This window comes from Panthera onca, chromosome F2 (assembly GCF_046562875.1).
Source record: "Panthera onca isolate mPanOnc1 chromosome F2, mPanOnc1 haplotype 2, whole genome shotgun sequence".
NCBI classification, from domain to species: domain Eukaryota; kingdom Metazoa; phylum Chordata; class Mammalia; order Carnivora; family Felidae; genus Panthera; species Panthera onca.
The window spans coordinates 42,098,018-42,123,661 of record NC_138356.1 but is presented as its reverse complement, the minus strand read 5'-3'; the positions used below and the strand labels follow the sequence as shown (position 1 = coordinate 42,123,661).

Sequence of the window (25,644 nt, the reverse complement as noted above, 5' to 3'; positions counted from 1 at the left end):
TTTGGAAAACAAAAAGAAAATACCAAAAATATATATATAATAGTTTTTTTAATCTAATATGATTTGCATGAATGTAGAATCTTCTAAAGCTACGTATACATTCATCGTGTACATCCACTTCCATTGTTTACAGTCCACTGAAGCACACCTGGTATCACTCCTGACACCTAGAGATTTTTAATAGTCTACTATGATTTACAGTTTATCACATAGCCACACACATATGTGACATGTGACATTTCTCCTTGTAAACACTGAACTTTTCTCTAAGGCAAACCAGAAAGACAACATGACTAAAGTCAAGAGACCCAATGGAGAGTTGAATGAGCTGTAAGCAAAATTCTGAAAGCACCAACCTCTGGATGGTCTATCCATACGTGGTATTTTATTAAAATGAGGATGTGAGTGGAAGAAGATGGAAACAAGCTCCAATTTTTTCTAATATTCATAACAAACAAAACACACAACTACAAGCATTTCCACTTTTAACTTTTCACGGTCCTTCATGCAAATCTTCTACATGCTAATAGATCTTTCAACTATTGGCCCTACCACCTCAGATGTCATCATTTCTAGAGAGAAATCAAATCATTAATTTAAGCCTGTTAAACTGGATGGCGACTGTGCATTACTCCCCCTGGAACCCACGTTGCAAGGGCAACTTCAGTATCAAATGGCTTACTCCTGTCTTTCTGCTGGAGGCCATTTCCGAGTACAATCACCTAGTAAGGCAACTTGGAGGGGGGGCAAGGGAGGGGAACTTTAAAGAACTGAGTAGAAAATCAGACAGTATGTCAGGATTCTTATGGCTAAAACAAAGCTGCAGGGAGAATAAGCAGGGCAGCCCTACGGATAAGAGGAGTGTTGCCTTGCTGGGAATATTCAGTTGGTCTGACAGTAACATTAGTAGTTGCTGGTAGATGCTTGACAATCAGCTCTTATGGAGGAAAAAGCCATGTTTTATAGCATTTGCAATTTCCCTGGTGTTATTACACCCATGAAGGCTGATTTCAAACTACCCAAAGTGATATCCCTGCATGAGATTCACCGTAACAACCTCTGTATATTTCACAGACATAACTAATCTCAACAGCATAAATTATAATAAAATGTGGGGAAATAACTAGACTATGGTGAATTTTGAGCATTACTGTTGTTTTTAGTGTCATTATTTTAATTGTAAGTTTATATAATTTAGTTCTAATTAATGGCTGCATTTAACAATTGGCTCCCAAAATTCATAAAAATATAAAGGTGGGCTCTAGTGAGCAGGTACCATTGGCTCCAGCACACCACTGCATTTTGTTCTTCAGGGACATTAAAGACATTTTAAACAAACAACAAACCAAATAAATGAAGCTACTAAATCACCTGGATCAAACTATTTTCAGGGATTCCAAGGGTTACACTGTGAGTAGTATTTACAGGGATACCATTAAATGACAACACCTTATATTTGTATCACGCATTACACTCTTTAAGTTTAGGGCACAATGGGACAGTCTGATCCTGCGTAGTGAATTTAAATCTGTGAGTAATAATAGCATTCTAGTGTCTGGTGCATGAAAAGAAATTCCTGGGAGCTATCTGTACAAGAGAGAAGTGTAAGGGAGGAACTGGGAGCCAGGCAAGGAAGCCTAGAGCTGGCCAGAGCCCCTAGGTTCCAGATTCCGTCCCGGAAACGGCTCCATTACTGAGAAAGCAGGTGTACGTTATAGTACCAGGCTTTCCTAGCTCCCTCCTGTTTTCTGACTCTAACTTAAGAAGTCAGACTAGAACTCAGTTTTTTCTGATAGAAAAGAGTTGGACGGGATATCCTCTAAGAATCCCTCAAAAAGATAAATTAGAACCATAACATTCAAATACGCTTTTATCTGACAGAACAGCTTTGAATGGTTTTTCTCCCCGATCCAAACATACCTGTTACACTGTACACACTCGTGTGAAGAGTCTACATAGATCTCACTGCCAAAATTAACAGCAGCAGTAGTCGTGGCCGAGTGGTTAAGGCGATGGACTAGAAATCCATTGGGGTCTCCCCGCGCAGGTTCGAATCCTGCCGACTACGGGAAGGTGAACTTTTGCTGCCGATACTTGTTTTCGTTTCGGAGAGTTCTTCCCAGTGTTTCCCGCAGATTATTTAAGGAATTTTGAACGGTTGGAATACAATGGGGACCCCAGTGGGACCGTAAAAGGAGCGCGTGAGGGAGCTAGGGTGTCGCGTGATTGTGGTTACAACCTGAGCCCAGGAGGGGGAGACGGAACAAAACACGCCAATATGGAGCGAAGAAAAGCAAAGCGTCGCGAGGTCGCGCAAAAAGGTACAGCTCCGACCTCCGGCCCCGCGGGCTGGCTAGCTCCGCCAGGACTCGCGGACCCCCTGCGCCCTTTTGCGCGAGCGCGTCAGCGTCCGGGCCTCTCGGACGCCTGGGCTGCCTTGGGACGACAAGCGCATGCGCGGGAGTGGCCGCGAGCGAGAGCGCGAGCTGTAATATCCTCGCGTTGCCCCTGGAAACCACCCGGCGCTGTCGCGACGTGAACGGGAGAAAGACGTAACGATTCAAGATGGCGAAGGACCTGGACGAGCTCTTGGATGAGGTCGAGTCCAAGTTTTGCAGACCAGACCCACTCAGACTGGGCATGGTCGAGCGGCCCAGAGGCTGCGTCGGCGGCATCCTCATCAACGACCGGAACCAAGCCGAAGCGAAAGAGAATCTCAGGTTAACAGGCGGGAGGGGTGAGCTGTCCTGGTAAAGCCTGCTACACGTCCTAAAGCCGCCCGCTGCCCACGATCTCCAGCTCCTCTCCCTAGTCGGGCCGAGATCCTCAGCTCCCACTCCTAGGGCAGCATACACGTCAATTCCCTGTCCGAGAGGATTTGGGCATTTCTTAGCAAGGACCAGCGATCCGCCCGTGAGAGCCCTCAGCCAGTCTCTTTCACCTAGACAGGTCCCGGGGGCCCAAATGGAGCGGGGGAGTGCGAGGTGCAGCTTTGGGGTCCTCTCCTGAGACCCGCCCTAGAGGGCCACTCTGACCAGGGTGTTTGCCTTAGCGTGAGTCCTCATCCCACTGTAAGATTCGTTCGTGCAGAGAACCTCAGTCTATCGCCTCTGACCCAATTCCCCAGGCAGAATAATCCTTGGGCCGGTTGTTCGAGAAAACGATTCCGTTCTATACTGTGTCATCATTAGCTCATTTTTTTTAAACTCAGAGAAGTGAGTAATATTAAATTTTGGATAAATAGTTAATTATTGTGAATACAATGTTAGTACAGCCACCTATCTTCTCCCAGTGGCCCCCAGGTAAGGGTCTCAGGGAATCTCAGGCATCCAAATTGAAATTTCAGGAGACTTCTTAAGTATTCTGGGTTTTGATCCTAAAAACTACCTTTCAAATTTGTCCATCTTTTTGATTCTGTATAATCATGAAATAATAAGACTTCTTTTTCCTCAATCCCAAAAAGTCAAAATTTTTGTGTCAGAATGAATATTGCCCTTCAAAGTGATGACCTGGGAATCTCTGTAGTGACTATGTTGGAAATGTTTGTGTAATTACACAGAGGCAGCTTTGGAACAACTCAAGAAAGTCATTCTTGTCAATTTATGTCTGAGTCTGTAGTTTGGTTTTGTTTGGCCTTGATGTACAGGTGCATGATTTCCCAGAAGTATTTACCCAACATTGGTACCCAAATTATCCGACCTAACCTCTAGTGACATTTGTTTATAAAAATTGACCCTCAGAAGATAAAAACATTGAAAAGATTCTAAAGTTCAGAAACAAATTCTAAAAATTAGTTAAGTACTGGGCAGTATTCTAAAAAAACAAATGTAGAGCCAACTAAAATGACTACTTTGAAGGGGCTAATACTTATCTGACTGAACAGTTATGCAAATATCACTCGTTAATTTATATATTTTTGCCTTGTATGCTGGAGGTCTTATGTACTCATTCCCAGTACATCCCACCGTCCACATTCCACAGCAATGTTATTTTGCAATTTCTTTGGTTCTTTTTATTCATTCCTTTGGGGGATGGAGAGAATTTATCAAAGAGCTTTCCAAAGCCTTCATCTTAGGAGAGCTAGCATGCAGATGGATAGGATGTCTTGGAGCATGCTGCTCAAAATAGAAAGGGCTGCTAAGGTGGATCCTCTTTAAAAACGGGTCCTTTATGCCTCTCCATGGCCTGTTCTTGCACTACTAAAATCCATCCATAATGTTTCTAGCATCCCACCCCATCTTACTACATCAAATTTTTAAGTAATACTTTTATAAAAGCTGTAGCAAACCAGTACTGCTGTTATTTGTGTGTTAAAACTTTTCATCTGGCCATGTACTTGTAAAGGTAAATTATGCAAAAAACAGCAGCAAAGGCCCTAAACCTAAAACCAAATACAGTCCCTACCTGGTATATGAGGTCAAACATTAAAATTTTATCATGAGCCAAAACTGATACTAAAAATTAGGAACCGGGGCACCTGGGTGGCTCAGTCGTTGAGCGTCCGACTTCAGCTCAGGTCATGATCTCATAGTCCGTGAGTTTGAGCCCCATGTCAGGCTCTGTGCTGACCGCTCAGAGCCTGGAGCCTGCTTCAGATTCTGTGTCTCCCTCTCTCTCTGTTCCTCTCCTGCTCTCACTCTGTCTCTCACTCTCTCAAAAATAAATAAAATTTTTTTTTAAATGTTTAAAAAAAATTAGGAACCTATTTATATTATGAATTTGTTAACAGACTACCTGTCAATTGTACAGCAATGTAGCCAGTATCTCTTCCCCTTATAAGAGTTAAAATACTGAAATTGTCTCTTAAAATGATAGCTCCACAAATAATAAATGACCATGCTACATCTGGATACCAGGAACAACTGCTTATGTAAGAGGTCAAAACCTATACAATTTGTTGAAGTATTCAAAATGATAAAGAGAAGGACTGGTTAGTTTAAAAAAAAAAAACTGGGTTGAACTGCAATAGGACTAAAGTGGTTCAGGATGATACAGATGGGAATATTTATAGATAATATCATAACCTCCTAGATGATAGCTATAATAATAGCCAACATTTATTGAGTCATTTATATATGCTAAGTGCTTTGTATGTGTCATATCATTTAATATCCACAACCCTGTGAGGTAAATAATATTATTATCCCCATTTCACTGACCAAACTAAGTAAAAGTTACTTGCCCAAGGTCATATTTCCAGGTCTACCAGGATATTGTAGATCTAGATTTAAGCTTTTATATATACCGTTTACATTTAATTTGGGTCTCAACTGTTTATGTGTGTGTGTGTGTGTGTGTGTATATATATATATATTTTAGAGTATGCCTTTTACTTTTGACAAAAACTGTATCTTTAATCAAGATTAGAATATAAGAAGCCAAGTTGGGGGGGACCAATAAGTGTTTATTAACCTTTGATTAAGATTATTGTGGGGCGCCTGGGTGGTTCAGTCGGTTACGCATACGGCTTCGGCTCAGGTCATGATCTCACAGTCTGTGGGTTCGAGCCCCGCGTCAGGCTCTGGGCTGACAGCGCAGAGCCTGGAGCCTGCTTCGGATTCTGTGTCTCCCTCTCTCTCTGCCCCTCCCCTGCTCATGCTCTGACTCTCTCTGTTTCAAAATTAATTAAAAAACATTAAAAAAAAAAAGATTATTGTATTATAGGAATGCCTCGTGGCTCAGTTGGAAAAGCATGCAACTCTTGATCTTGAGGTCATGAATTCGAGCCCCATGTTGGATGTAGAGATTACTAAAAAAATAAGTAAATGAACTAAAAAAAAGATTACTGTATTATAGCATCAAAAGACCAAAAAAAAGTATTATAGGGTCCATTAAAATTTGTATGAGTTCTCACTGAAATAATGGCATTCTTTTCTTCTTTTTTTCATTTCTATAATAAAGCATAGGCAATTGTATGCATCATGAAATGGTATAACAGACCAGACTCTTATGTAAGTGTGGATCTCTAGTAGTTCTATTGGCTTCATAAAGTTTGAGTGCATCTGATTCTTGAAACTGTGAATATCCTAAAAACTAAAGGAGGAGAGAATTTCAGGAGAACAACTTAGCAACCTGCTGTCATAAAAGAAATTGAAGGAATTGGCCAAGGCCTCACAGCCTTGGGCATTTTTGAAAGATTAAATGGGGGTGGAACTGAAAACAGCCATTAAATTTAGTGATGTAGGCAGTGTTGACATTTGAGAGAAAAGTTTCACTACAGTTGAGGGATGTAGAGGCCAGAGACAGTATATTAAACCTGGAAAAAGTCTTAAATAGTTATCTAGATCTCATTTTTACAGGTAAAATATCTGAGGTTCAGAGAGGTTAAAAAGTTTAAACTAGGTCAGTAGCTCTCAACCAGTGATGATTTTACCACTCAAGGGCATTTGGCAATGTCTTGGCATATTTGTCACAGCTGGGGAGGGGTATGCTACTGGCATCTATTGAGTAGAAGTTAGGGATGCTGTAAAACATCCTGCAGTGCACAACAGCCCTGCTTCTACCACCACCACCACCACCACCACCACCACCACACACACACACACACACACACCAAAGAGTGATGTGGTCCCAAATGTCAGTAGTTCTATGTTTGAGAAACCTTCACCCAGATCACCATCCCATATATTTGTGAGAGAGTAGAAATAATGGATATAGACTTCAGGAGTGAGTGAGAGGGTGGCAGCTCAAGAGAATTTTTGGAGTCCTGTATATATTTGTAAGTCAAGGGAACAAGCCAGTATAGAGTGGAAGAATTTAAGGGTAAAAGTTATAGAGGGAACAACTGAATAGGCAAAGCCTGGAGATAGATGGAATCAGACATTCAGTGTCTGGATTTTCTTACATTGGGTTAATTACTCCAGGCAATAACAAAGAAGGATTATAATCCTGAAGTTAAGAATTTTCAGGAGCACTTGGGTAGCTCAGTTGGTTGAGCATCCAACTCCTGATTTCAGCTCAGGTCATGATCCCAAGGTCATGTGATCGAGCCCCACATCAGGCTCTGTGCTGAGTGTGAAACCTGCTGAAGATTCTCTCTCTAAAATAAATAAATAAATAAATAAATAAATAAATAAATAAATAAATAAAAGAATTTTCAGAGTAGATACATTTCTGAAATCAGTCTGAGTAAACTTATCTTCTAAAATATATACTCTAATGGTCTAATGAAGTTATGAAGTTGATATAAAGCATCTGTAACAAACTCTCAAAAGAGTTCCTCTTGTTTAGCATTAGGTGTGCGGACTGCCCTAGATTGAATTCCAAACCTCTCTTCCCACTAGTTGTATGATCTTGGGTGAGTTTCTGAATTTCTCAGTCCCTGCTTCTTCATCTATATAGTAAGTATTCAGTAAATGTTAGCTATTAAAGAGTTTTGTGCAGTAACAGTTCATATCAATAATCCTGTGATGGCTTTCCCTGCACAAAGTAGAAAGGTAGTTGAGATATTCTGTCAAGTGAATGCTCTTGATAGATAGATAGATAGCATAGATAGATAGATAGATATAGATCATTTGATTATATAACATTCAGCTCCTGTAGTTAAGAGATATGGTTATTGACTTACAATGGAACTCTTAGGGAAACAATTAGAAAGACTAATTAAAATTATCTTTGTTTATAATTCTCAGGTTCTACTTATAATTGTACGTATCTTGTGGTCTTTAAATAAGTGGTTGATGTAATTTAGAAAGGTAATGCCCAGCTTTCTCTTGAATATAGCTTTAAATGTCTTATTTTAAGTGTGAAATAGTAAAGTACATATGTGAATTTGTACCTGATAAACTGCATCTTTGTGTCAACAGTCTTCAACTATGTCTATAGAAGGAAAATAATTAACGTCACATTTATCCTCCTGTTATCAACTCTAATAATAAACCAATTAGACAAAATTCTTCTGATACTGACTGACTTTATCTGCACTTAAGCTTCAGCTGTTTTGTTTTCAGATCAACAGAAACATTTGCAAAAGAAGATGATCTTGACAGTCTTATTAGTGAAATATTTGAAGACCCCAACTTTGACAAAAAACCTTTTGTAAGTCAAGTATTATAAATGTGCAGTAATTCTTTCATTATTTCAAGACATGTTTAGAATAGTCTGTAAATGTATAGAATGCACAAGTATCTGTAGTCCTTTGAATTCTGAGAAATACAATTATTTTAAAGGAATTATTCTACTCAGAGTTATAGAAAAAATAAAATACTAAAAACTCTCAGTATGTGTTTCGCTGTTCATTTGTCAGCATTTCTCAGCAAGAATGAAACTAGAAAAGCTGATAGAGCAGAAGTCAGCTCACAGATGAAATAGGTTTCTTACATTTATTTGTATACTCTAAGAACACTTTTCTAAAAGACTGAAAACGGGTACCTGGGCATCAGATCCTTGATTTCTGCTCAGGTCATGATCCGGGGTTGTGGGATTGAACCCCATGTGGAGCCCGTTTAAGATTGTCTGTCTCTTGTGTTCTTCTCTTGTGTGTCTGTCTCTTGTGTCCCTCTACCCCTGTCTCCCTGCCCCTCTCCCCTATCCGTGCTCTGTCTCTCTAAAAACAAAATAAAAATAAATAAAAGATTGAAAACAGCTTTAATTATAGAAATATGCTTAATGTTTCAGATGCAATGACATTGCTGTTATCCCATGAACATGTACAATGAGTACATTGTTTGTATTTTAATGTTTAAGTGCTTTTCTATCTATCAACTTTATAAAAAGCTTATAAAATAATATAACAGCCAGCTATATACTTACCACCCATAGTGAACATATCTTAATGTTTTGTCATATTTGCTTCTCTGGATTTATTTTTAAAGAAATAAAAATTATAGTTTAAGAACTCCAAATCCTACTCTACTGCCTTCCTTCCCACAGGTAACCTATCCTTTCCATCTATACTTTTATATTTTAATTACATACTTATATAATCCTAAACCATTTTAACTGATGTACAATAGTCCATTATGTAATTCTGCCACAGTTTGTTTACCCACTTCCCTGGTAATAGACCTTTAGATTGTGACCAGTTGTTGCATTTAGGAACATTGCTTCTTCAAATATTCTTTGCATGGCTTCTTTTATCCACGTACGAGAGTTTCTCTAGGGTGTACAAACCTAGAGGAGGAATTGCTACGTCATAAGGTGTGCTTATCTTCAACTTTTCTACCCATTGCCAAAATGTTTTCTAAAGTGACTATACCATTTCTATTGTGGCCAGCAGTGGATGAGAGTCTGTATACATTAATTTTTACTGGTTTGGTGAAAATACATTTGTGAAATTTAAGAGAAGGAGGCCAGATGGAAGTCTAAATTACAAGGACCACGAAGGGAAAAAAAATCTAAGAGATAAATATAATACCAGGGGCACTTGGGTGGCTCAGTTAAGCATCTGACTCCTGATTTCAGCTCAGGACATGATCTCATGGTTCATAAGTTGGAGCCCCACATCAGGCTCTCTGCTGTCAGTCACAGAGTCCACTTCAGATCTTCTGTCCCTCTCTCTGCCATTCCCCTGCTTGTGTGCTCACGCTCACTTGCTTGCTCTCAAAAAATAAACATAAAAAAAAGAAAGAAAAATATATTATCATAGAGGGCTTTTTTAATGTTTGTTTATTTTTGAGAGAGCACAAGCTGAGGAAGGAAGAGAAAGGGAGACAGAATCTGAAGCAGCTCCAGGCGCTGAGCTGTCAGTGCAGAGCTCGAACTCACAAACTGTGAGATCATGACCCAGGCCAAAGTCAAAGTCAGACGCTCAACCAACTGAGCCACCCAAGCGCCCCTCAAAGAGGCTTTTTTTTAAGGGGGAAAATTACTAGGCAGTGGTGGTGGTAAGGATACAGGTAAGAGCCACTTTTATTTTTGGTAGCCAGACTAAAAATCAAATGACTAGTATAGAGCTTAAGATCTTTATTTCTCTAAATTTAACATTTTCTGTTCATAAGCAGATGGTAAATTAATAGGCTGATGATTAACATATCAAATCAAACATATCAAACAAACATATCAAACAAATAGGCTGTTGATTAACATATCAACATAGTAAGAATGATGAGTACTCTGCAAACAAGAATGCATCATAAATGCCAAATAGCAATGCTAATTTAACCAATAGTAGGATAAAACTGCATGATGTTCTTGTTATTCAAGGATCATCTGAACAATTTGTTACTAAGTACCATAGGGCATGTATCTGTATGTGAGGTACTATCTCTTTAATTCAAGACAGTTCAGAAGGAGACGGAAATACTTCTCTGCTTTGGCGGCGCCTGGGTGGCGCAGTCGGTTAAGCATCCAACTTCAGCCAGGTCATGATTTCGCAGTCCGTGAGTTCGAGCCCCGCGTCAGGCTCTGGGCTGATGGCTCGGAGCCTGGAGCCTGTTTCCGAATCTGTGTCTCCCTCTCTCTCTGCCCCTCCCCCGTTCATGCTCTGTCTCTCTCTGTCCCAAAAATAAATAAAAAAAAAAAGTTAAAAAAAAAAATTTTTTTAATACACTAAATTGAAATAATAATTTCTACAATTGTGGGTAGATGAACTTCTTTGCATTTTTTCTGATACTCCTTTTTTTTAGTTATTGTATCCAGTTCTCCAGATCGTGAGGGGAAAAAACAATCTAAATAAACTTCTGGAGGAGGGCAGATCTATGTAAAACATGGATTGGGTGAGGAAGAGAGGTGTCTTTGAAGAGGTATCTGTGCCCACCTTATTCTTAGCAGCTCATCTTCCAGAGAAGAGAGCACTGCTTCCTCCCCCATTGCTCACTCCTATTGAATTTCTGAACTGCTCTCAGACCCACACAAGAAAGCCAGAGAACAACAAATACTGTGCGTGCAAGCCTGGATGGTACATGAAACATGTTCCCCCAAATAAAAAAAAAAAGACTCATCCACGTTTTTATCTTTTAGGCACGCATCAAAAATTTTTCCAGTTCTGTTTAACATCAAATAAAAAAGAAATAGTGAAACAAAATACTTCTGCCTCCGTTAAATTTCCTCACCTACTAGGTAAAATAAAGGCATGTCTCTGCATAGTTTAAATTGCATTTTCTCCATCTTACTTCCTTTCCTTGGCGGTGGTCCTGGTATGTGGTTGGTTTATGTTGTTTGGTACCATATACCAGTTAACACTTAATAAATGCTTGCTAATAATGATGATGTTATGTAACCATATAGGAACTACTGTATGGTTGTAACTAGGTAGTTCTACAATTTCCTTGAATGTCTATTGGTTGGTACCATTCCATTTGATCAAAATTAATATTTCTGAAGTTACCCAGGAGTTTGGTTAGTTTATTTTCAGTTCAGGTGAGTACCATTTACAGCCTTTAAAAATGAGTCTGAGGTTTTTTTCCTCCTCAATTGAATTTTTCCAGGATGAAGTTTTAAATAGCAGGTCCTTCATATTAAATCATTGAACTTAGTATTAACTGAAGAGTTATAAAGTGACTCTAAATCTTAGCATGCTAATAATGGCAGTATATCAGTTTCCTAGACTAAAAGCTGAGTAATTTACAAATTCCTTAGGGAGGTCTACTTCCCTTTTGCCTTTAAAAGGTTTTGATCATTGTTTTTATTTCAGTAACTTTAAAATTATACAAAATTTTTATTTAAGTCATTTAAAAAATATTCTTGTTATAAAATAAAGAATATTAGATTTTATGTTAGAATTCTTCAAGTTACCCTTGGCCTTTATTGTTTTGTTTTTTTAACAGAAATTAAAATCTAAATCTTCAGGTAACACATCTGTCAGAGCTCCCATTCAAGGCCTTGGTAAAAGGTAAGTTGAGATTGCTTTAGTGAATTATACACACTAGTGAGCAAACACTATGAGCATAGTCTAGTAGATTTTGTAAGCATTTAAACAACAGTGACATTGAACAACAAAGCACTGGTTGGTTTTCAAGAGAAAGACCAATAGCAATATCTTCGGTGTTCTTACGGTCTGTGACCCCACAGTGTAAAAGAACTTGAATGGAAGATTATTGCATTGTAAATAATTTTCTGCCACATGAAAAAAAAAAATAAGTGTGAACAGTTCCTCAAAATTAATGTTCTGTTATATTCTTCAGTGTTTACTTTGTCCCTTATATTATTTGGCAAACACATTTTTCTGTGACTCATTTTAACTCCTTGAGTTTTCCGGAATGTACAGGTTATATCCAATAACACAATGATCCTGGAATAAATACCTCTTCTTTGAAAGTTAGCCTGATCAGGAAAATATACTATTTGATTACAAGTATATAGAGTCAATGAGGCCAAACTCACTTCTCATGTTTTTTTATTGTAATTTTTTCTCCCATCTATTGAACACGTCTAGCTGCAGCCCAGTGTACCTTGGTGGAAGCACTGCTCCATGTGGAATTGGAACAAATACTTCACAGAGGTAGGAGGTCAGAAATAGATTATCTTTCTTAACTAGGTTTTTCCCAGTTGATACCCTGTCCTTAAAATGTAGCTCTTCTCATCTTGGCATCCAACTGTTTTATAATGAGAGGTGTATTTTATTAGTCAGGTTAAGAACACTGTACTGAAATGTTTGTTATTCTGGGCGATAGCTGTTGAAAGCTGTGATGTTGGGTGTGTGCTGTTCATTGTGTTGATGCCCATTTCTAAGCCCCACTTGAAGTGCCTGGTTCACTCCCATCCAAGTCTGCTTTCCACAGGACACCAAGAGAGAGCTTCCGCCTTGCCATTTTTGCCTTCTGGGCAGTAGAAGCCAGTGGATGAGACAGGCAAATGTGGCCGTGCAGCTACATGATGTGTTACCCACTATCTTGGCCAAACAGCATAAGAAAGCTGGGTCTTCAGTACCCAGAAAGTTCTCAAACATAGTCGCTTGATTTTACATGCTTAAAAAGCAGAAACCCTCCTTTCTTTGTCTCTTCCCCACCCCTTACACCCACTGTCTCATTCATTACTTCTTTCAGGACAGTCTTATGGTCCTGATACCACCCACCCCATTACTGCTAGCATAGTCCATCATCATTGTCATAATGTAGGGAAACAAATTGGTTTAAGCATATCTTTCTGTTGTCCTGAGACTGTTGATTCTGTTTTTGCAGAGGCCTGTTTGTCTAGACTATTATATTTTGTCTAGTCATTTCTAAAACACTTTTCTACTTTCTGTTAATTTTTTAAGAAAAAAAAGAATGAGATATATAATTGCATGTTGACCACATTTTAGGAGGAATAATGGTTATATTGAATAATAGAAGTGGGATCTAAAACGTCATTGTAGGAGGGTTTGTAATGGTGCTGGCCTAGATCCTAGGAAGCCTAGAAAGAAAGGCCATGGGACTGAAGGGAGGTTGGGAGTGTGGGGAACCCTGTATTGGAAACACCAGGCAGCAGAATGGCTCAGATGGGCTACTAGAAGTCCCCCAGGGTGCTGTCTGCTGTAAGGGCTGTAAATAACAATTAATAGCACTTGAATCATTGTGCGTTGAGGGCCATCTATTCAAAGAATTAGAAACACAAGCTGGCCCTCACAGAAGAGTACAGTCTGCTTGCTGGCAGTCCTTACTTACCCATGTGGAGCCACTGGGACTTGTCTCCGTGTTTCCAGACCACACTCCCTCCAACCCCAGCTTCTCTCAGATCACCTAGGAACTGCAGTAGTTTCCCCGTTACCACCCACTCCTTCTTCTCTAGCTTCGCCCATATATAACATGAAGGATAATATCCCTAACATATTCTTTTGAGCACATCTCCCCTGTTCAGAGGGAAAATGAAAGCTACCATTCATCTCACATTAACTCTAGAGTCATTATTTGCTTTGCCAGATCGTGTTCTTCCTGGCTTCACCTCCAGTGAAAGCCGGGTTAGGATACTTCACTTCCACCAGAACATTTGTTATCCTCTACTTTCCACTTACATTTTTCTGCCTCTGAATGTTTTTCATATTTATTCCTTTTTCTAGAATGACTGTCCTTTCTAATGTATGTCCTTGCTGTCTTTGCTTATCTACAAATTTTTTTCTCATTCTATTTGAGCTTCTTTTTTCTTTTCTTTATATGATATTCTTAAAATGCCCAGCATGTCCCAGCCCTTATGCTAAATACTAGATGCCAAAAATAATAAATACATACATACATACATACATACATACATACAACCCTATCCAGGAGAGGAACTGGTAAAGAAGCAAATGATGACCCCTGCAGAGCATGAAGAGAAAGGGCCCTGATGGCAGAATGCCTGAGTTCAGATCCTTCACTGTGCCACTTGCGAGATGGGAAGCCTTGAGAGAAGGGATCTATCTTCTAAAACTTCATTTTCCTCACCTGTAAAAACTGAACATACTCCATGGAGATATCGTGAGGATTAAATGCAATGGTACATTAGAGTATGCCGATGGTGCAAAACATAGCTAAGATACTTTGAGTAATAGTTTGCAATTATTTGTGGGTCTTTCTCAAATGGCAGTGCTGCTAATCCTATATTTTCCTACTACTTTTCCATTTTATCTCAGGAAATATGTATCAGTGTTTACTTACAGGTGTCTTCTGATTTTACAAATGGTCTCTAAGATAATACATTCTGGTTCACTTCCAAAAAGTAAATATTTCATGAAGATTTTCTTTTATATAGTGTTTTTTACATGTACTTTGGTTCTAGCACAGAAGAGTCTTGCTCCAGATGGAATTTAAGTAGACAAAAGAACAGCCTATTTTTATACCTGGAGGATCCTATTAGATAATATTGACCCATGAGCATGCCAATATCCATCAAACCCCTTCCTACTTTCTGCACAGCTACAAAAGGAAAAAACACATACTGTTAGCACATATATGCATAGATAAATGTTTATATTCATGGATCTTTTCTTCCTTACCATTACAAAGATACCCTCATAGACCATCCTCTTCATAACACAGATCTATACCCACAGGAGGGTAAGGATAGACCTGTTCATATGCATGTAAAACATTTTATGTGTGAAGTACTTTATGCTGTCCAGAGCACTGTTTTAAATATGCTTATTGGTTCAACTCCACAGGAAAAAAACCAGGATGCAAAGAGAGCAAGATTTTTTAACCCCATTTTATAAATTAGGAAGTTGAGACACTGGTGTCAAATTCATTGAACACATATTAGCCACCTGTTTACTAGGTCCTAGGTTGTCAGTGATAAATAAATGCACACTTCTCTGCCCTCAGTGAGTTATCAGTCTAGATAAGAAAGACTTTAAATAGGTAATTCCACAAATAAGTATTTAATTTCCATATAATACATAATTTGAAGGGAAAGTGCAGGGTACTATAAGCATAGATAATTAGCACCCAGTTAATAGGAAGGGTTAGAGAATGCTTCCCTAAGCAAATAACATTTAACCAGACTAGAGTATGAAAAATGAATTAGCAAAGAGAGGAGACCATTAGAGCCAGAGGGCACATGGTGTTAGATGATCCCTGAGCTGGGAAGGAGTTTTGGAGTAGCACAGGACAGCCAGGTGAGCTGGAGCATAGTGAGTGGGGGAGAGAATGGTTCTTGATGGGGCTGGCAAGGTAGTTGAGGGACATTTTTGTTTGGGGTCCTGTAGCCCTCTGGAGGATTTTAGAAAATGTATTGATACATGCAGTGGAAGCCATTAGTTGTTTTGTTTGTTTGAGGAAGGGGGACTGGATTTTGTTTTTAGCAGATGGAGTGACAATCGTATTTGTATTGCTAAAGGAAGTCATTTTGGCTGCTGAATGGAACATAGATAAGAAGTTGGAGGGACAAGACTGGTGAGGACACAGGGAGACCAGTCAGCAGGTAGTAGTTATGGTGCTCCAGGAAAGAAACAGTGATGGTAGCTGTAACCTGAGTGGTGACAATAGCTGTAGGGAAAAGGTGTCATGTCTATGCTATTTAGAATCTAGAACTGACAGAACTCAGTGTTTAAATGGCTATGGGAATTAAGAGAGAACATTGTCAAGAATGACACCCCAAGTAATGTGCCTTGCCAAGGTCACAAAAATTATTACAAATCAAGGACTCAAATATGTAACGTGTTCTTGGCCTATGATGCTTTCTAGTATACCAGTTTGCAGAAGACCATGTAATATATGCAAAAGGGATGAATCTTAGATGTTTTTTCTATTGCTGCTACTGTCATTTTCCAACTGCCAAACATCAAGGCTTCCTAGTCCGCTGTGCATATCTGACAGGATTTAACTGAGAACCAGAGTCTAAGCAGAAGACTATATTGGACTGTATTTTGGGTATTCCCATCATGAACATATTTAAAATTGTAAAGATTATACTTACTAACTGGACAAAAGGACAAAGCTGATGGTGACAACTTGGTATTTGAGTTCCCTCCACATTTTGGAGGAAGAATCCTGACAATTTATCTTTCATTAGAATCATGCCTTTTTTTTTTTTTTTAGAGGTGCTCTAATATGTACATAGTTATGAGAGAGAAATGTATTTAAGCCCTAAAAATAAGCACTTATTTACATGCCAAGGGCATAAAGGAAATTGAGTCTAATTTTCCATATGTTTTATTTGTCTGATTTCTAGCTGAAGCTCTGGTTTGGGAGTAATGCTGAATGAATTTAGAGTGTAAAGATTTGAGTCTTTTACCCAGTTGGTGGAAAGAAGAAAGAGTAGTAGCAGGAAGCATGGTGGCATTAGTAAAGTATAGATAAAACCAAAGTGTTATTTTCAAGCCAGATCGAATTTTACTCTCCTATTTTTTAAACTACTTGTAAGACTGGATTATTTCATAGGCTGCTACTAACTATGATCTAATAGAGTGAATCGTAGCAGCAGAATGATTTCTTAGCTGCAAGTTAGTTTTATTTTTCTCACAGGGCAGTGTTTGTAGGAAAATGTGGTAGTGTGAGTAGATTTGAATAAACTACTAAATTTTAAATTAAATTAAAAAGCTATATTTAACATTATGGTTGAGATTTTACACATACAAAATGTCAGGAGATTCTAAATTATAGTTCCCGCAACAGCAATAATTTAGCCAAATTGCACATATGTATTAAGGCATTAAAGTTAACACTCTGTGCAATCATGTAATAAACTACATATGCATAAGAAAGCAAGTTACGGCAGCTTTGGGAATCATCATTTTGCATTTCCTGACTTGTACGTTCAAACTCCAAGTTCAAATACGTACGAATGTAATTGTGTTAAATTTCCATATGTACAAATACAACCCTATAAATTGTTAACAGTTTGAAAGAAAATACAGAATTGTTTATGAAACTTGTATAGATTTTGAGTGTTTATTTTTTTATGAGTAATCATTTTTAAAATTAAAGCATTTATTTTCAAAGAAATTGTCAGCACAAAAAATATTCGCAATTTTGAAGTTACCATATCTGAATTTTAGAGAGAAGTGGAAATATATATAATGATGGGGTTTTTTTATTATTTTTTAATTGCAGATGTCTTGAATGCTTATTTTAAAAAATAAAAACGAAATTTAAAAATGTATGAAGAGAAAGGTAATAATCTTCTCTCCCCTCCATTCCCACTACCCCTGAGGCAGCCAGTGTTAGTCGCATAGTATATAACCTTCCACACTTTTCTCCATGTTCTTCCAAACCTGCAAACACCTATATAGGAAATTTTTTCGGTTGTTTTTACAAAAATAGGATCATGCCATATATGTTAACTGTGCACCTTACTTTAGACATCCCTCTAGGTCAATAGATAAATCTAATTCTCTTTATCATCCAGCTACCTAATATTCCGTAGTATAAATATATTTCATGTTGTTCAGTCTTTTCCCTTTTTAATAGGTATCCAGGTGCTATCCTGTTTTTGCCACTTCAGCAGTGCTGCAGTTCAGTACAGATTCTTGATAAATGCTTATATACTGATGTTTTTGTTTATATGTAATAGGTGCCCAAAAATGGGGTTGCTAGTGCAACAGCTAGCAATAATTTTGATTTTAAGATAGTGCTAAGATTTTTCCCAAAAGGTTATAGCAATTTACATACCCACCAGGAGTGTCTGAAAGTGCTAGATTAAAACATTTATTTGTGGTTGCTTTAAATTTTAATTATGTTATTTTTTAACTATTTAACAAACACTATGCCAGGCACTGTTATTAGCACTTTACCGGTATTAACTCATTAGGTCCCAATAATAATTCTAGGAGGTATAGAAGTATTCTTATTACCCCCATTTTATAGGTGGGAAACTGAGTCACAATGAAGTTTTTTGACTACAGCTAGTAAATAGTAGAATCACATTTGAAGCTAGGCAGTCTATCTCCACGTCTATACTATGATGCCTGTATTAGAGAGATTGAATATATTTTTAAGGGTTTTTTGTTGTTGTTGTCACTTGTAAGCACTCTTTTATAGCGTTAAGTATTCAGCAATGTGTTGAAAATATTTTCTTCCACTCTATCACCACTGGTCTTTTCACTTTGTTTTTGGTATCTTAAAGCCTCTTTTTATTTCCTTTTAATTTTTAGATGATCAAATGTGTATCTACATTTGTTTAATTTTTTTTAATGTTTATTTATTTTTAAGAGAGAGAGAGAGAAAATGAATGAGCGGGGGAGGGGCAGAGAGAGAGGGAGACACAGAATCCAAAGCAGGCTCCAGGCTCCAAGCTGTCAGCACAGAGCCCGACTCGGGGCTCGAACCCACAAAGACGTGAGATCATGCCCTGAGCTGAAGTATGGCACTTAACCAACTGAGCCACACAGGCACCCCGTACATTGATTCTAGTTTTTAAATACTTCAAACAGTGGAGGAAATGTCTTCTTTTTTAAAGTAAATCACAGTCACTATACAAATCAAATTGTTTGCAGCAGCAGTTCATAAGTATTTCCACATATTGTCATTTTACTCCTAAACTTACTGTGTAGTATGAGTTTTGAGAAACGTGACATTTCAATTCCTCACATTTTCAGTAAGCACCTAGTACCTGTTAAGTGTCATTCCAGTCATTCTACCCTCTTTCTCCTGTATCACCAGTGTTTTTCTTTTCTCTGCATCTTTACCATCAACATAAAAATATGCTTTTTTTCCTGGCTTCTTAAATATAACCTTCTCTTAACCCGTTTTCTTAACCACCTCTCACTCCCTTTAAAGAACCTGCTCAGATGTACTTCTCAGTGAGGCCTGTGCAGACTACTCTACTTAAAATTGCAATCCACTCCCTCCCGATACTCCCAATTTTATTTACTCTACTTATCATTTCAAAAACTGGAAGCACTTTTCACCTTATAACATACTATATTATTTAGTTATTATGAGTATTGTTTATTTCTTCTCTCATTAGAATCTAAGCTCCATGAGGACAGAGTATTACCAACACATAGTATGCTTTGGGTAAATATCTTTTAAGTGACTGAATGAATACATTATTGCCAAATAGTGGGGCAACTGAAGCAAGTAAGATACTGTCCCAGCATTTAAGTAGCTTATGGGGTGATAGATTTATTTCCATATAATGTGGCAAATTCTGTGATAGGGGCCCCCCTGGAATTTTCAATAGGAAGGGAAGCAACTTAAAGAAGTTATCCTAAGTGAAGATCTCCCTCAGACACAATTTGAAAACCACTGAACTAAAAGATCTGCACATCCCTTTTGTCTGTCTTATATCTGTACAGTATGCATGTGTGTGTGTGTATCAGTATGTAAGATCTTAGTAAAATATGTAGGTTTGTACAGAAATCAAACTTGCAAGTTTGTGCAGCAATTTAACCTGAAAATTTTTACCTGAAAAATAATCAGTCCTTTAGTTAAAAAGTAAGGTGTAATCATATTAATCTTTACTTTTCTGTTGTTTACTCAGTCATCTCTAATATGTGGTGTATCCTATTAATAAATCATGAGAATTCCCTATTTAATTTTACCAGTAATCTTTAATGTACTGTTCTTTTTCTCTGAACAGAGCTTGTGACCATCTGCGTTGTGTAGCATGTGATTTCTGGGTAGTAAGCTACGACGACTTTATGTGGGACAAATCATGCGATTATCTGTTTTTCAGGTATGTTTCCAGAGAACTTCCCTCTGTGAAAAAACGTACCAGTATACCTTTTTATTTCTTATTTTGTTCTAACGTCTCTTGGTGGACTTGGCAAGATCATGTAGCCTCCACCTCTTGACCATTTCATCTCTCCATCTGTTGTCAGGCTATGTGATGATTTGTTACTTCTGGCAGGAGTGTAGAAAGAGCCTCCTCACTGATTTTTCTGCCTACCTTCTCTTCTTTCTGACCACCCTTTCCTTGCTGAGAATTAAAGCATAACTCTGAGTGTGCCATTCTCTTGCCCAAAAGTCTTCTGCTTATGGAAGCATGTCCAGGTTCCTTAGTACAGAGCAAGACGCTTCACAAGCCAGCCCCCATCTGTCTGTCATCCACCTTGCCCTTCCCCAGTTTACTTCTCACCTTTACAAGATTTTTGCTGCGTCAGAGTACTCAGTACTGCCATTTCTTCAGACAATGCAAGCTCTTCCTGTCCTGGGACACCTTCCCACCATCCCACCATTTATCTACTTAAACCTGAACTGCCCCTCAGGGTACAGTTCATTGCGTGTATTCCATGATTCCCTCACTACTCCTGTCAACTTGGAAGTAATTTCGTTTTTTCCTGTGTCTCCACAGCACTTTGTACCTATCATAGCACTCACTGGAATAGAAGATTGAAAATCTTAGTTGGTATACGTCTGCCTTCCTCCTTGTGCTCAGGATAGTGTCTTACTCATATTTTGCAGTTTGCACATTCTTTTTTTTTTTTATGTTTATTTACTTTTGAGAGAGAGAGTGCACTGGTGCGAGTGGCAGAAGGGCAGAGAGAGAGAATCCCAAGCAGGCTCCTCGCTGTCAGCGCAGAGCCCGATACGGGGCTCAAACTCATGAACCGTGAAATCATGACCTGAGCTGAAATCAAGAGTCAAACCCTTAACTGACTGAGCCACCCAGGTGCCCCACAGTGTGTAAATTCTTGAATACTTACACCATACCTAACATTTTTAAGATGATGTAAGTTATAAAAATGTATCTGAATTGTACATCACATTTTCAAATAAAAATTAAGAGCTAAAAACTAATAAAAGGCATGCATTTTGCACCCCTCCTCCCCCGCCCAAACCTGGGCCTGAATAAGAATTGTATTTTCTGATACAAGTAATCAGAATATATTGCAGCTGTCTCCAGTAGTGAAGAGAAGGAAAAAGGTGAGAGTTTCTTCTGCACCTCTTTTGGCAGCCATTCTCATGTAAATCCATAGGAATCTTCTCTACTTGAATTATTTTTAAACTGTCTCACATCAAACCGCTTTCAAAATCTTATGAAAACTTTGAATCCTCTCCACAAAACTTCAAATATACAAGTACATGGAAAAATTACAATTTGAGAGGTTTCACATTTCCCAACCCAAATAAAGCCTAGTAAAGTCCCCAAATCCCAGATCAGGTTAGCCCACTTGTTAATTCTAGAGTTGGAAAAGTTAGCTTGTGATTTCAGATCCATTTTGCCATTTCTGACTTTTCTCAATCCTGTGCTCTATACTAATTTCCGGTTAATGTAATGAGTGGTCAGTAACCCCCATATGTCACCATTATAAACCATAAATTTTTATAAAACTAGTGTAGAATAATAGAATGCATGTAGTATCAATCCTGGGATGAGCCCTCTGTGACTGAGTAGAGGGAGGTAAAATAGTGATGTATTCAGGGGGAAAGCTAGGAAATGGAAGATTTTTCACATTTGATGACCTAGCTGTCTGAATGAGGATGTGATCTACAGAAAGTAAAGGACTGGAGGGAAGATGAAACACTTGAGGAGGGTAGGGAATCACAGCTGAAGAAAAGCACAAGTAGGTGGTCACCAAAGAAGGCAAGTTAAAACGTTTGCAGGATGCCGTTAATTGCCTGACAGAACACAGGGAACCATTTATAGTGGTATCAGTCTGTACCTTGGTTTGTTTTATTGTCCTTATTTTATAGATGAGAGAAATAGTGTATTCTAGCTTTGACAAGTTCTGGAATTTTCAAAGAGAAGTATAAGCTCTATTTGATCATCCTGCCATAATAGCTAAATAAAATTCTTTTGTTTTTCTACTAAATCATTTTCTTTACAGAAAATTATATTTCTAAGCTTTTTTTTTGTTTATTTTGAGAAAGAGAGAGAGAACAAGTGGAGGAGGAGCAGAGAGAGAAGGAGACAGAGGATCCAAAGCAGGCTCTGTGCTGACAGCAGAGAGCCCAACGTAGGGCTCAAACTCGCAAACCATGAGATCATGACCTGAGCCAAAGTCGAATGCTTAACTGACTGAGCCCCCCAACAGGGACCCCTCTAAGCTTTTAAGATATGTGCTTCCTTAAAAAAATTCAGAATACATTAGTTAGTTTCCTGGCTATTCATGATTCCTGCTCATAAAATCTCCAATTAAGGATTCAGTCAAGTATCAAATGTTAAATTTGTCACAATATATTACAGCTTGAATAAAGAACTTTTTTTTCTTCATTTAACCACTTAGTTTTCATTAAACACAGTTTTGTGGAGTTTTTTCCTTTCTGATAAAACTTAGATTATTCATTTCTTCCCCTAGTTTGCTGTAACACTTACCTAGTCAAAGTGTCAGTTTCCTGAAAACAAAGTTGGCCAGGAAAATCTCTGAGATTTTGTTAGGTTCAAACCTAAATTATGCCTGGGTTTAGTACAATACAGTACTGAGTATGGTGCCCACTGGCCACCAGAGGGCACTTTGTAGCCTGCCTTCCATTGCAGTGACCTCAAAAGTAATAGCACTTTTTGTCTCTTTTTTTAATATTTATACTGTGTTTCATAATTTTGCTTTGTACTTTTTCATCACTTCATTTTTAATTTTTCCTTTTTTTCTGTTACATAAATTTGATACATTGATTATCATGAAAACCATAATTGATTTTCAGTTAATTAAACAAATTAACTTCTTTTTTTTTTATAGTAGCATCAAGTCAGATAGTTATCATTTTTTATAATGGTCCTGCCCATTGATTTAATTGTTTTAACATTACTGACAGGGGCTCCTGGATGGCTCAGTCAGTTAAGCATGCGACTTTGGCTCAGTTCATGATCTCACAATTTGTGAGTTCGAGCCCCATGTCAGGCTGTGTGCTGACAGCTCAGAGCCTGGAGCCTGCTTCAGGTTCTGTGTCTCCCTCTCTCTCTGCTCCTCCCCCAGCTCATGCTCTGTCTCTCTGTCTCTCTCAAAAATGAATAAACATTAATGCAGCATAGACATTTATTCTGTTACTAATAGTATATCTTGCTGATAAATGAAAGATACAGTATTAGTTCAACAAATAGAAAAAACAGGCACTTTTTCTCTATTAATGAGAAATTGCTATAGTTAACCCATCAGAAGCCTATTGTCTTTATGCCTCTTATGTGCCTTCCACTGACCGTATTGCAGGCTTTTAAAAATATGGTATAGGTGAGTATTTGAGGTAGGAGATGAACCACCATCCCTCCTACTCTCTTCTCATATCATGTCATCTCTGATAAGACAAAGCCACTATGCTAAAATCTTCATTTTTTATTAATAGGAACAACATGCCAGAATTCCACAAATTAAGAACAAAGTTGGTAAAGAAGAAAGGAACACGGGCATATGCCTGCCAGTGCAGCTGGAGAACTATTGAAGAACTGACTGACCTTCAGACCGATCATCAGCTTCGTTGGGTTTGTGGTAAACATTAAGAATACAAACTTTTTGTGTTTAAACAAATGTATCCGTGAGAGCAATCTCCACTAATCATCATCATATTTAGGTAAAGGTACATAGCAGTATCATGCCCTTTGGAAAAAGACAGGAAATTTCATTTAATGGCTATACAGCATAGATTTTCAAAGACCAAATGGACTTGAGAAGATAATGTGTCCAATAATTTTGGAATTATTTCTTTTCGATATATGGGCATTTTACTTAGTAAATAAGATAGCAGTTCATCCAAATTCTTTGCTAACCTATCTCCTGTTAAATGGAAGTTTAATTATGATGTTTTATACAAACATATAGCCATTCATTAGCAACTGCAGTATTAGTCACTGCTAATACATTTGCTAAATATTCCTCACGTATAATATTTAAAGGGGATAAAGCCAGCCAGTGTAGAGAGGTCACTGAGAGGTGTATACATCATCCCCTCCGGTCAAATCTATTGTTGCCAAAGATCATAATTTATACATGGCAGAAACCATGTGATCAGTGGCTCACTGAAGGATTTTTAGGAGTACTGGTATGCTGTAAATGAAAACACTGCCTATATCTGACCTTACCTCAACAACTCACAGTGATATGCATAATAATGATAAATATGTATTACTAGTTTTAACTTATTTCTTCTTTTGTTGATTTAGATATCAAAAGTTACTTAGTTTGCTCTTTTAACAAATAATCCATTTATATATAAAAAAAATTTTTTTCGATGCACCTAAAATCACAAGGAAAAATCCTAATACAGATAGATCATTGTTAGATTTTTTCCAAGTACTTTCTAGCCTTCAGTGCCTAAAATTCCATCAAGTGAACATCAAGTAAGATATTTGCTCAGGCAGCCTGTTGATTTTTTGGTAGGATCAGGTTAATATATTATTTACTACAGGAGTGCATGAAAGAGAGATAAAGCATAATTGAACCAACAGGTGATCTGTTAGGCTTCTCCTTTACATCACTGAGACTTGAGAAACCCTACAATAGCAGCCCATTCAGGAAGTCAGTTACCTAAAAACTATCAGTTCCCAGCACCATCAAGAAATTTTGGGGGCTTTGCAATCTACCATAAGCTCTTTATTGCATGTGTCTAAGATATCAATCAAATGTATGACACAAGGTATGCTGAAAGAGAGTAATTGAAGCAAAGTTGTGATTGCTTAGTCTTAAGCTGAATCCATTCCAGTCACCTGATTCAAGTAAGAAGAAAGATCAGCCATTAAAATCCTTTTCTTAGCCGTGACACATTTGCTTACCTGTAAAACTTACTCTAGTAGGTCTAGCATTGCAACGGAACACATAGTGAACTCATAGTGGCAGATGCTTACATTTTTGTATTGACAATGTATACAGACCTTACTTACTTTATTTTTGAATAAAAAGTTTTTACTCCCTAAAATTTTATCTGTGTGTAATTATATGAGAAACAAGGGGATTTGATTGAGAAACCATTGGTCATAATGATGACATTTTCTTTATATTCAAATGTGCAAATTTACTAAATCATTAATTTGAAATTTTTTTTCTTTTTTATTGTTTCATACCTATTCTATATCCTAGATATGTTGCTCATGTTTGGCATTCCATAACATAATTCCCCAATGTCAGAAATGTATATATGAGCTCACATTGTTGTTGGCAGTTGTACAATCTGTAATCTAAAATGTAGAAAGAATATTATGTTTGTATACTGATGGATAAATAATTTAAGCCAAAATGCAACTATTTTAGTAACAATGCATAAGAAAAGTATAGTTTCTGATAAGTTATAATTTTAAAATGCAAAGTCTATAAAACTTTCAAGATGTTTTGCCTATTTGTTTTCAATATTTCTCATTTTCTACTTTAGCAATTACCTATTTTTTGTCAAGCTAGGTAGCTACTTTCCTTGAGCTGTATTATACTCTCAGATCCTTATCCTGCCTAGAATAATAAATAAATAATAAATCCTGCCTATAAATAATAAATAGCTTTATTCTGTA

The 25,644-nt window shown here is 37.7% G+C and overlaps 1 protein-coding gene and 1 non-coding gene across 3 annotated transcripts; both read left to right on the top strand.

Annotated features, from left to right (window-relative positions):
• Positions 1 to 1,986: 1,986 nt before the first annotated feature.
• Positions 1,987 to 2,068, top strand: TRNAS-AGA (transfer RNA serine (anticodon AGA)). Its single transcript has one exon. It is a non-coding gene; the product is annotated as a tRNA-Ser (tRNA).
• A 404-nt stretch (positions 2,069 to 2,472) lies between these two features.
• CFAP418 (cilia and flagella associated protein 418) lies at positions 2,473 to 25,644 on the top strand. 2 transcript variants are annotated; one of them, XM_060610956.3, is made up of 6 exons: positions 2,484 to 2,720; positions 7,950 to 8,037; positions 11,706 to 11,770; positions 12,314 to 12,379; positions 19,855 to 19,950; positions 23,496 to 25,644. In XM_060610956.3, the coding sequence occupies exons 1-6, from the start codon at positions 2,566 to 2,568 to the stop codon at positions 23,647 to 23,649; spliced, it is 624 nt and encodes a 207-aa protein (XP_060466939.3). In that variant the 5' UTR covers positions 2,484 to 2,565; the 3' UTR covers positions 23,650 to 25,644. The 2 variants fall into 2 exon arrangements, with proteins under 2 accessions (XP_060466940.3, XP_060466939.3); XM_060610957.3 differs by lacking the exon at positions 19,855 to 19,950 and having other exon boundaries at positions 2,473 to 2,720.